Source organism: Daphnia pulex, chromosome 10 (genome assembly GCF_021134715.1).
Source record: "Daphnia pulex isolate KAP4 chromosome 10, ASM2113471v1".
Taxonomy (NCBI): Eukaryota; Metazoa; Arthropoda; class Branchiopoda; order Diplostraca; family Daphniidae; genus Daphnia; species Daphnia pulex.
Genome location: NC_060026.1, coordinates 1,579,619 through 1,591,947, shown reverse-complemented (window position 1 = coordinate 1,591,947; position 12,329 = coordinate 1,579,619). Strand labels below are relative to the sequence as shown.

The 12,329-nt window shown below is 41.0% G+C and overlaps 2 protein-coding genes across 3 annotated transcripts; both read right to left on the bottom strand.

Annotated features, from left to right (window-relative positions):
* Positions 1-243: 243 nt before the first annotated feature.
* LOC124204158 (cytochrome P450 3A24-like) lies at positions 244-2,789 on the bottom strand. Its single transcript, XM_046601185.1, has 13 exons — positions 2,602-2,789; positions 2,441-2,537; positions 2,225-2,374; positions 2,035-2,151; positions 1,875-1,963; positions 1,660-1,811; positions 1,464-1,579; positions 1,278-1,397; positions 1,079-1,210; positions 921-1,009; positions 724-861; positions 486-648; positions 244-417 (listed from the first exon to the last, which is right to left on the bottom strand). Exons 1-13 carry the CDS (start codon positions 2,667-2,669, stop codon positions 337-339), a joined length of 1,512 nt encoding a protein of 503 aa, XP_046457141.1. The 5' UTR covers positions 2,670-2,789; the 3' UTR covers positions 244-336.
* Positions 2,790-3,567: 778 nt separating this feature from the next.
* On the bottom strand, positions 3,568-6,205 carry LOC124204157 (cytochrome P450 3A29-like). Of its 2 annotated transcripts, none has more exons than XM_046601183.1 (14): positions 6,073-6,205; positions 5,923-5,996; positions 5,760-5,856; positions 5,545-5,694; positions 5,361-5,477; positions 5,193-5,281; positions 4,980-5,131; positions 4,790-4,905; positions 4,604-4,723; positions 4,408-4,539; positions 4,252-4,340; positions 4,053-4,190; positions 3,817-3,979; positions 3,568-3,747 (listed from the first exon to the last, which is right to left on the bottom strand). In XM_046601183.1, the coding sequence occupies exons 2-14, from the start codon at positions 5,988-5,990 to the stop codon at positions 3,667-3,669; spliced, it is 1,512 nt and encodes a 503-aa protein (XP_046457139.1). In that variant the 5' UTR covers positions 5,991-5,996; positions 6,073-6,205; the 3' UTR covers positions 3,568-3,666. The 2 variants fall into 2 exon arrangements, with proteins under 2 accessions (XP_046457139.1, XP_046457140.1); XM_046601184.1 differs by having other exon boundaries at positions 6,064-6,159.
* Positions 6,206-12,329: the final 6,124 nt, after the last annotated feature.

Below are 12,329 nucleotides of genomic sequence, written 5' to 3'. Positions count from 1 at the left end.
ATCAATGGCTTCCGGTCTTCCCGTGACAACCCGAAATAGAAACTGGACTGGTGTGTAGCCCATTCACGAAGACACCCACACTTGCGATTGAAAGTCAATCGTCGTTCAATTATTAAAGAAAAGGAGCCGGCCTCGCCGACTCGGTTTTGGGTAGGCGATCTAGTTTCCATTTCCACGGGATTATGTTATATGTTTTAGTCCTTGATTCCTTGGAGGGAACTTCAAATACAATCCGGAATCTCATCAAAGTAAAACACTCGTGTATTAATGCATAGATATAGCTGCTTTAATACTTGATATATCTTCTCAAACAAGCAAACTATCCGTAGGTTGTCGTCAACAACGTGATTCGATGCCAACTGTTGCGTGAATGGGTTGGATGACTCCTATAAATCCATCTTCGAATTGCATCTCCTCCTGTTTTGAGAATAGCAGATTTGTTTATTGTAGCGTTATTGCGTCATTACTGTTGATATTCAACTTACGGGTGTCTCCGCCACGGGGAAGAAGCGGAAGTTTTTGACGAGGGTACACAAGGCAATTTTCATTTCCTCTATGGCGAATCGCATGCCGACGCAGTTGCGGGGGCCCATTCCAAATGGCATGAACACGTTGGGGTTTGGCTTGATTTCACTTTCAGGGTCCCATCTGATTTAATTTTCCCATCAAGTAAAGATTAGAATCAATTACTTTCACTGAAGACGCTTTAGGGCAACATTTCACCTGTCGGGATTGAATCTGTAGGGATCCGGGTAGTACTCCTCATCGTAATGAAGGGCGAAGGCTGGAACAGTTACTATCATGCCCTTCTTGATGCGAACGCCATTATAAGTCACTTCCTTATTGCACATTCTCTCCACTCTGAAAAGTCAAAGTTGAAGTAACTTTACACTCTTTGGAACAGGTATCATTAGTGTTACCTAAGCAATGGAGGATACATGCGTAGAACCTCGTGAATAACGTGATCGACGTACGGGAAATCGAGAATCATTTCGTGATTAACTTCGCTCTGCAGAATTGAAAGTCAATTTGAATTAAGAAATTGATTAAAGAACATTGAGGAACAGCAGACGCTTACAAATTGTTCGTGTTTTCTCATAACTTCTTCGTACAATCTCTCTTGGACTTCTTGGTTTCTGGCCAGCAGGAAAGCTGAATTGGTCAGCGTAGTAGCCGTAGTGTCAAAGCCAGCCAACATGAACAACATCGACTAATTGACAGTTTCAATCTTAAATTAATGATATAACTATCGTAGTCTGAATTGTTCATGGCTATACCTGAGAGGTGACAATTTCATCGACCTCTTCTCTATTCCAGATAGGCACTTCTTTGCCATTGACCGTTTTGGTGTGCTCCAGAATGGCCTCGGTGGCAACTTCCACAAAGTCGTGGTATTTCTGTGCGAAAGAATAAAATTCCTCTGATTGGATACATTTCATACGTTTAATGTGTTAAGAACTTACCTCTGTCGAATTGGAGCGTTGTTTGATTAAGCCCTCCAAAATGTTGATGAAGAAATCAAATTCCTTGGGGAAAAATATGCTCTCTCCCACGAATCCTAACACATTCGGTAACATGACTAGCAGAGAAATATCCAAATGAAAGAACATCTTATAATCGATGTTAAAGAAATACGTAAAGATTTTTTTTTATTGTTACATGGAAGAAGAATAAGTGGTGACTTGTTGGCTGGAGGACTGAATAGCACCTTGGCTTTTGTCATGAACGGATCGTCTTTCTCGCCCAAATTATCGATGGCCATTCCAAATGCGCATCGGGCAATCACGTCCATGGTGAATGCGCTAAATTGCCTGCAGAAAATATTGATTCTCTAGATTATCCATTTAAATACCCTGGTAACAATTCGGTGTTACATTTTAGCATTCAGTTTCCCTTCAGTCTCTGCTATCTTTTGAAATTTGATTACCAGCCGGTTGGCACACTCTGTTATCATCTTCGACATCTGTAAATAAAGAAAATGATAAGATTGGGCCATCGATCCTACAGCACATATTTTAAACAAATTTTTCATACAAGTTTAATCTTGCCCGTGGTGAAGACGGGAGTGACGGACGAGCGGACGTCTTTCCATTCCTTGTCTTGAATAATAGTCAACATTTTGCGGAAAACTTTGCGCTTGACTGAGAAAGTCTGAAGAATAAAATTCGATAATCAAATGCCTTTTGCTTGAATTTGTAAAACATATTTTTGAAGTCGGACTTACTCTACGATTGACGAAGTGGTCGAAATCTTTGACGAAAATTGATTTGATGAGATTGATGTCAGTCGTGTAAAGATTCGGCAAAGTTCCGTCGAAATACCCAAAGGTTCGACCGTACTTTGCGGCCAATTCCTTGTCGTATTTCGGAATGTTCTGCCAAATAATTCAATCTTAATAATTCTGCGCAGCTCTTTAAGTACTTTTAAAAATTAATTTTACCTTTTTCCAAACACCCCACATGTTACCGATATACGGCAGGGGTTTTGGGCCGTTAATTCCTTGTGATTTGAAGTAGTCGAACGTCGAAGTCCCATACCTAATAACCAATTAATATGTTTTAAACTTTTCTGGGGAGAATTAGAATGTCACATGATTCTTACCAGTAGAGGATGTACAAGGCTGGAATTATCCATACTGTCGGTGAGAATAAAAGAGATAGAGCGTCCATTATAGGGTAATTTGAGAGAAAAAAAACTAAACAATTGAAATGGGCGAACTCCCAAAATAGAATTAGCAGTGGAGTGCCGGGTGGTATGTACTTTCTTCTGCCGGATTTCAATTTGAAATGTCTGAGTCCGACAGCTTTTATTCTTTTAGTAGGCTACATAAGGCATCACTACTCGCTAGTCATTTGAGTAAATATTTCAGATAGATAGGACATAGTTGCTCGATAGCGCTGCCCATTACAAAACCACGACGTAATAGTAAAAAAATAAAGGAACGCAATTAGAGTTTATACCCTAGTTTGGTTAGGGTCATTTTTATGTGTGTGATTCGCATATCATGATGATGCAATTTAGGCTAGCACGTTTGAGAAGGGACGAACACGTTCCATATTGTTGCAAACAGTTTTTCCCTGGTCATAGATTTGTCATGAGTCAAGCGGACTATAGCACTTTGGTCCATTTATCCTGCCAAGTGCCAATGAAGTATTTAAAAAGAGGATGTGTACAGTTCTTCGGGTCGGTTATCTCCCATTATCATGATGTCCCTATTGATCGACGACATTTTTGTTTGATGTGAAATTCTATGTTTATGTATCGTTTTGTGCTTTGCTCCGGTTTCTCGTGTGCATTAAAACGCCGCGTCCGTGTCCGACTTGGTTAGGCTGCGCAGTTATTTTCAATCGATAACAACCGCCAACATCAGGTAGGCCTATATAGCACGTGAACTAACAGATAATTGGACAGAGCTGTTTCAGCATTTACTTCAAATTTTCTGGCAATGGAGGAACATTCTGAAACGGTACGAACTATCGCAAGGTGATTTGTTTGACTAGCGTCCTCAGTTTTATGCTTTCGCAGGCATAAAATAGAAGTTGGTCGCATGCAGTGATTTTACTTCAATTAGATTGCGAGCATTTATTATATTTATTTTTTGGGTTCAGCACATAAATCGAATTTGTTTAAAAGGCGAACAAATATAAAGCAGATAAAGAAAATTGCTCATGAACGTGATTCGATGCCAACTGTTGCGTGAATGGGTTGGACGACTCCCAGAAATCCATCTTCGAATTGCATCTCCTCCTGTTTTGAGAAAAGAAAAATTTGTTTATTCGCGTTATTGCATCATTGCCTGTTGATATAATAACTTACGGGCGTCTCCGCTACTGGAAAGAAGCGGAAGTTTTTGACGAGTGTGCACAAGGCAATTTTCATTTCCTCCATGGCGAATCGCATGCCGACGCAGTTGCGGGGGCCCATTCCGAATGGCATGAAAACGTACGGGCTGGGCTTGATTTCACTTTCAGGATCCCATCTGATTTTATTTCCCATCAAATTAAGGTTAGAATCAAATACTCACTGAAGACGCTTTAATGAAATCATTTCACCTGTCGGGATTGAATCTGTAGGGATCCGGGTAGTACTCTTCGTCATAATGAAGTGGGAATGCTGGAACAGTTACTACTATGCCCTTCTTGATTCGAATGCCATTGTAGGTCACTTCCTTATTGCAAGCTCTCTCAACCCTGACAAAAGTCATAATGTTTAGAGGATAAGTTTATTCTATCGGGTGAGTATGTGTGTTACCTAGGCACTGGAGGATACATGCGTAGCACCTCGTGAATAACGTGATCGACGTAAGGGAAATCGAGAATCATTTCGTGATTAACTTCGCTCTGCAGAATTGAAAGCGAATAAAATATTTGTTAATCGATCTGGAATTCGGTAACAAAAATTGCTTACGAATTGTTCGTGTTTTCTCATAACTTCTTCGTACAATCTCTCTTGGACTTCTTGGTTTCTGGCCAGCAGGAAAGCCGAATTGGTCAGCGTAGTAGCGGTAGTGTCAAAACCGGCCAAGAGAAACAACATCGACTATTTGAGAATTTCAGTCTTAATTAATTCAAATAATTAACATTTGTATTGCGTGTAGTTTTACCTGAGAGGTGACAATTTCATCGACCTCTTCTCTATTCCAGATAGGCACTTCTTTGCCATTAACCGTTTTGGTGTGCTCCATAATGGCCTCGGTGGCAACTTCCACAAAGTCGTTGTATTTCTGTGCGAAATAATAAAATTCCTCTGATTGGATACATTTCCTACGTTTAATATGCAGAGAACTTACCTCGGTCGAATTGGAACGTTGTTTGATTAAGTCCTCCAAAATGTCGATGAAGAAATAAAAAGCTTTCGGGAAGAAAATACTGTCCCCAGCGTACGCCAACAGTTTTGGGAACACGACTAATAGACAAATATTCCAATGAAAGTATCCGTTTCATTAAAAAAGAATGAAATCAAAATATTTCTGTTATTACATGGAATCATAATAAGCGGTGACTTGTTGGCTGGGGGGTTGAAAACGACTTTTGCTTTCGTCATAAACGGATCATCTTTCTCGCCCAAATTATCGATGGTCATCCCAAATGCGCATCGGGCAATCACGTCCATGGTGAATGCGCTAAAATTCCTGTACAGAACATTGAACAATTATTCTCTTGATTATAAAACCGGTGAAAATCTTGTGTTACATTTTGGCATCCAATTTCCCTTCACTCTCAGCTATCTTTTGAAATTTGATTACCAGCTGGTTGGCGCACTCTGTTATCATCTTTGACATCTATAAATAGGGAAGACGATAACAATTGGCCGTCTAAAGTCTATAGAAAACATTTATGCTTTATTATCATTTCATATACCAGTTTGATCTTGCCTGTGGTGAAAATGGGAGTGACTGACGAGCGGACATCTTTCCATTCTTTGTCTTGGATGATACTCAACATTTTGCGAAAGACTTTGCGTTTGACTGCGAAACTCTGAAAAACATTCAATAAATTACCGAATTGAATTTTGCTTGTTAATAACAAATCAAATTGAACTCACTCTGCGATTAACGAAATGGTCGAAATCTTTGACGAAAACTGATTTGATGAGGTTAATGTCAGTCGTGTAAAGGTTCGGCAGAGTTCCGTCAAAATAACCAAAGGTTTTCCCGTACTTTGCAGTCATTTTCTTGTCATACTTTGGAAGGTTCTGCAAAATAATTCATTCGTACCTTACACACGAGTCTGTGAGAAACATTTTAAAATTCCTTTTACCTCTCTCCACATACCCCAAACATTACCGAAATATGGCAGGGGTTGGGGACCATTAATTCCCTGCGATTTAAAGTAATCAAACGTCGAAGTTCCATACCTAATAAACAATTCATTTTTTGAAAAAAACTTTGACCCGGTTAGAAAATAAATCATGTTGTCTTACCAGTAGAGAAAATACAAGGCTGAAACTGCCAATACGGCCGGGTGGAATACAAACGACAAGGCGTCCATTACAAACTGCAGAGGGAGACGGACTGAGTTAAGAAAAAATAATGGGTGTGTTTGTGCGAAAGAATAAATGAACTTCGTCTACGTGGCGACGTCGTAAAACTACGTCCTGGATTGCCAGCTATACACTTTTTTATTTTTTAGTTCTGTGAGAGTTTCAATCTACAATGTCCGGGTTCAACAGCTTTTTGCGCCTTAAATGCACCAAATTACCAGTCATCGCTAGTCGTGAGAGTAAATATTTGAGAGAGATAAGAAATGTTTTTTTATTTTTATTTTTTTCTCGACAGTGTACAAAAGAAAATCATGACGCATTAGTAAAGAGCGAATGCAACCAGAGTTTATTCATCGTTTTCATTTTTTTTTGACAGTGTGTACATTAGAAAAGCATGACGAAAGAGTAAAGGGCGAATGCAGCCAGAGTTTATAGATTATTTAGTGTCTATTTTTTTGTTGCGTCATATCCGATGGTGCAATTTAGCAGGTTTTGAGGGCAACTAATCTTTATTTTATGTACCTACAAAATCCATTTTGTTACAACAGATTTTTGTTTAAAATATATTTTTTAAAGTCTATGGCGCCAATTCAAACTTAATAAGGATATCCGGCTGATTTTTCGTTTATTCGGATCGCCTGTATATTTCCTTATGTCTCAATTGATCGAGGACATCTCATTTAATTTAAACGTCGTGTCCGACTTCATTACGAGCTGCACAGCTGTTGTCAATCAAGAGCAGATCCGCAAACATGAGGTGCGGCCCATATGAAATATAGCTGGGGTCGTAAATTGGGCGGAGCGTTTATTCCGGGCTTCCGGGCGCAGGGAGGAGACGGTGTGTACGATTTATCGCAAAGTGATTTGTTTTGGACTGCGTGTTTTTGTGCTTCCGCTATTATAAAAATGGTGCTGTAGGTCGTGAAATCAGATTTGATTGCGTTTAAACACCAGTCGTCTTCCAAGACGGAATGGGACCCGGGGGTCATATACAAACTAGATAGCGGCTGATGTGTGATTAAAATAAGGGAATCATCCGCGCAAAGGCCATCCGCAGAATTGGGATTTCCGTGTAAAGAATAACTGCTCTGCCTAAACAGCACTTCTCCTGTCAAGCTGGTCCGGATGTGTTTTGATGCATCAATTATTCGTTTAATATTTTAAGCTTTCGATATCATTTGAATTTAAATTGACTGGAACATTGTTATTGATTGAACTTGATTTTACTTTTACCCCAAAAAACAAAAAGCCATTTGAATTTTTGAACTATACTAACCCTGCCATTGACAAACTGATTGAAATCTTTGATTCAAACTAATTCATTGATAAGATTGATGTCAGTTGCGTCAAGGTTCGTTCCATCTAAAAGACCAAACATTTTTTCCTCATTTTCTTGGATCGCATTTCGGAATGTTGTGTGCCAAATTAGTTTTTCGCACATAGCACAAGTCGGCGCTGTTTTCTCATTATTTATTTTGCCTCTTTCCACTCGCCCCACCGCCCCACGTCCACATCATAGACAAACTGAATTAAAGTGATATAACTCTCCTACGCAGTTTGTATTAATTTGTCTAAACAGTGAAAACACTGGCGCCCTTTAAACTCGTGTCTGAAAACGATTGAAATTGATAACTGACTATTCCTGCGCCGTGCGCCCTGCGGACGCTACACAAAGTATCACATTGCAGAGAAATCATATTCGTGGTGCAACTGCACAACTTTGGCCCATCGATTCCAGAGTCCGAAATGAATGTTTACAATTTTCCTTATCGGTGGGCTAGATACACACACATCCGCAGTTAATTATAGCTTGCCTTTTCCTCCTTCCCCTCTCTCTAAGCGCAGTATGATTAACCTGCTGAAAACGCCAAGCCCTATCGAAAGTCAGTTGCCATTCAAAAATGAATAGGGTTATGTAATATATAACAGCGCGTCGCCTGGCTGCCCAGAGAAGATCTGGATCTATATACCACGAAAGTAGAGAGCGGACGTTGTGATATTATCCGTCCACACGAAAACTTTGGGGGATAATGCGGAATAAGGATCGCAGCCGGGCAGTGACACCCGAGTCGCGCGTCCATCCAGGACGCGGTTGTCATGGAGTTCAAAGGCCAGCAAAGTATGCCATGGAACAAGTTCAGCAGCTCCTCGCCCATTATTGTGCGTACAGATAGTTGTGTGAGTATACACCGCGAAAAATAAATAAAACAGGATCGATCTGACGTGGGTATAAGACTGCCGTCATTTGTGTGCGTAACCTCTGCCGGGAATGATATCGACGTTTCCTTCTCTGATCTCCGACATTGTTCGTTAGCATCCGCATAATAACAAACAGAAAACAGCCTCACTCTCGCAATGAAATTGTCATTCGTTCCGAGTTTTCTAGCCGCGGGGAAAAAGAAGAAAAACTCATTTGCATTTAGAGCTGCTGGATGTAGTGTCGTGGATGAAAGTTATAAGATCCTAAACTCTGCGCGCCGCCAGAGTCGGGAGAGATAACGATAGATGTAATGAGCAATTCCTTTGCAGAACTTGACTTTGACGTGTCTATACCAGCGTAGCTCGCCCTTTTTGTCTTCTCGACCGTCTTTTATAACAACCGCCGTTAGACTCCCGCAAGAAGAAGAAGAAGAAGTTAAGCAATTACACGGCGTTGGCCAGGGGTTGATGAGGCCTAAAGGATCTAGTACTTTTTCTTTTTTATTTTCTGGGAGTGCTGGTGGGCTGAACCGTGGCGAAACACCAACAAAAAAGTTTTAGGATCGTACGTGTCTTTTTCTTTTTTAATGCGCCGCACCTCCGCAAATGTCTGGCAAGAAATTGCGCAATTGTCAAGTTGAGAGATGATTCGATTCGACGTTGATGTGTCTAGATTTATTATTACAAGGGTCTTTGTGTTCTTTCACCGACATTTTGGACGATTTGATTTTTTGTGATTCGGGTTGACTCCTGGTTGACTCTCTCGTATATAACTGTAATGCGGCCTACACGCCATCCGGTCGGCGCAGCTATTTCCGTACAAATGGCGAAATTCCGGTGATTTCGTTATATTCGTCAGGAATAAAAACAAGATTTAGACGGTTGCAAGCAATTTGAGGAGATTGCCATCTTTAAAAAGAAAAAAAACGGGAAGATAAGAATATAAACAGGCCAGTAGAAATCGTGTGGGTGCTGCTACTCCGCCCGGATGGCGGATTTTCTTTTGTCGTCCTAGAAATCCCCCTCCAAAAAAGGAAAAAGAAACCAGACAATTTCTTTCTCTTATATTTCTGGTCCCATTTGAATAACAATTGAGACACAAACACTAGTCGTCGTCTCCATCATCTGAACATCGCTGTATAGCAGCAGCAGCAGCCCCGTTTATTTCCGGCTGCAAAAGCGGCATTGTATGCGCGATATTTACAGCGGCAGTTTGAGTGCTGGGCTGGCCCCTTTTTCGAGGGGAAAATGCTCCGCTCTCGCTGAGAAGAGTGGAGGAAAGATTATTCAACAGCGCGTGGAATGCGCATCAGCATAACACAACAGCGGTGATTTACATCAGCCCCGGCTGCAAGTCAACATCTTTCTTCCCCATTCGCTTGTATCGACTCTATATATTCCGACCGTATAAAAAGAGAGAGAGAAACGGTCTCTCCGGATCTCCATTGGGCGGATGATGGTTCCATGTATGGGGAAAACAACAACTGAGATCTCGTTTGCCATCCAACTGCGGAATGTGTGTGCACAAAGATGAGCTTCGATACGAGATTGACAAATCATGGCCAGGGCGACATCTTCTAATACGAGACGAAAATGTTGAGCAAGTCGAGATACTAATAAGGACGCCGATCGATAAATGCGCGCACCGGATCAAAAATGCAAATGGGCCGTTGACACTCGATTTCCGACGACGGTGTTTGGCAACGACTCTCTCGCCCGGCCACTGGTCGGCGCGAGAGAGGAGTGACGTATCGTTTTGGAGAGAGAAAATAAATGCTGAGCCTGCTGCTGCTGCTGTCAGAATATCGACCATCGGTCAGAATTATTATTTCCTTTTATTTTTTTAAATCGTCCTTTTGCGTCACAACGGACATTGGCATTTTAAAAAGGGATTCCCTACATAGGCTATCCTGGTTTCTATAACAAGCGGATAATTCGCCAGCGGGCAAATACGAAATAAACCGCAAAAAAAAGATATGGGATGATTAAAAAAAAAAAAAAAGAAACTAGAAAATTCTATCCTTCACCAGCATATGGGACGAGAGCGCCGGAAGGAGGGGGGGGGAGTTTTATTTTTTTCCGACTAGCTACACATTTCGGTAGAGTAAGCATTCATTCCCGCTGACAGCAGAAACGATCAAGTCGTTCAATCGAGCGAACGCGGCTCAGCCCGGGAAAGAAAAAAACAGATGGAAGCTGCCGACTATTTTCCAACGATGGCGGAAACGTCGCCTCATATGGATAAATATCCCGCCGAGGAATAAGCGGCAGCACGCAACACACCGCGAAGGAGGGATAAATAAAAACCTCAATATATCTCTCGACCGTCAACATTTTTCAATATGTTGACGGCGTGTTTGATTTGCGACGAGGTATAGGAAATGATTGCGCGGCATTGATTAAACGTCGACTTTTTCAAACTTGGCGCCTTATTTCTTGGGCGATGTCGTTGCTCTGATTTTGTTTGCGGGGAAGTCATTGGGGCCGCGAAAAAATTGGCCAAACTCAAATAAAGAAACTTATTTGTTTTGGAGAGCCTTAAATCCTCAAAACGCCAAGAAAAATGGCTAATAAATACGCTGTAGAATGTAACTGAGGAATTTAATCACTTCTCTTTTGGGAATTGGGAGACAGACGGGGCCAAAAGTTTATTATATGCAGCGGAATAATATAGGCTTTTGTCTGTTATTACTGTCTGGAGAGAGAAAACGGAAGGCGCCGGATGAAAACGATAATACAGTCGCGGATGACACGAAACATATATAAAACAAAAGACAAAAAAAAGGGTTGGGATATGTGGCAGTCCAATTTTGGAGAATGCGAAATGGAGAGACAGGGATATAAATAAGGCGAGATATTATTATAAGAATATAAGAAGGATGGCTGGGATGAATCAATAATTATACCGGGAAAAAAGTCTAGTCGGCCGTCGGCAAGGATAGATTCTGTATTCTCCTGGGCATAACGAGATGGATAGAAAAAGTTGATTCCTTTTGTTATTGCGTATTATTTCCTGTAATGGTAGTTAAATAAATCTAGGGGTATTTATTTTTAGCGGGACTATTTCCATTCATTCCGTTAGATTCCCATCTGACATTCTGTTTTATCTGTGCACGATATGGCAATGGTCAACTCTTACGTCATACATTTATATAGAGTCTCTGATCCATATCATTTTAATGATCACGGCTAAATTTCCGTCCAAGATCAAGAGAAGTTGTTTGCTGCTGCTCAGTCGCCCGGACAACTTTGTGATAAGAACCAGCAACGCTGAAATGTTGTTTTTTTAATATTTTTAAATAGCCAAACAGTGTCATGTGAACAACCTACTCTATTTTACATTAGCCGGCTCTATAATAGCGATGAATTACGTACATCAGGCAGGATAAAAGCGGAAGAAATTCGATTTCTTGAGCTTCTATACTTGAGCTAAAAATAAATACTATTACGGCCGGCTATTTTGAGTTTGAGATCGGGGATTTTCAAAGAGTCCTATATAGCCTTTATAGGTATAACAACCAATTTCGTTTGCTAACAACTATGCTGGGTGGACAATAACGTTGCAAAGCTTTTGATTCAACCTTATTTCTTTTCCTTCATGTACGCTGCAATAACCCTCGAATTGATTTTGTTTTCCCAGCTAAGTGTATAGGAATAAGAGATGAGAGTTGAAGTAGCACATACGGGGGATGCTGATCGTTACTGTGTGTACATCCGGCGGAGAACGTGAGTGAAACCTTGAACCATTATTGTAGCCGCCTATACTACACACAAAGGTAGTAGGGTACAATATATATAGGAATACGTCTAGTAACAAGCGGAAGAAACAAAAAACAAAACCCTAATGGCTGCGAAGCTTTTTAATAGACTCGGAAGACTTTGACGCTCTATCAATGTGTTTGCGGATACACACACCGGATTGATTGATGCAAGCCGAGTACCGTACTTTCATCAGGGATCGACGACATGTAGGCTATACGTCTATACACGAACCCTAACGCATATACTACACTAACACAAGTAATATACGTGCGGCATTGTGGAACGGAAGAAAAGAGGTTTGCCGTGTACGTGCGTGCGTATGTAGACATCCATCAGCGAAATGGGCTACCCAAAGTCTGCTGTTGCCGTGGCTCACGCACACAACA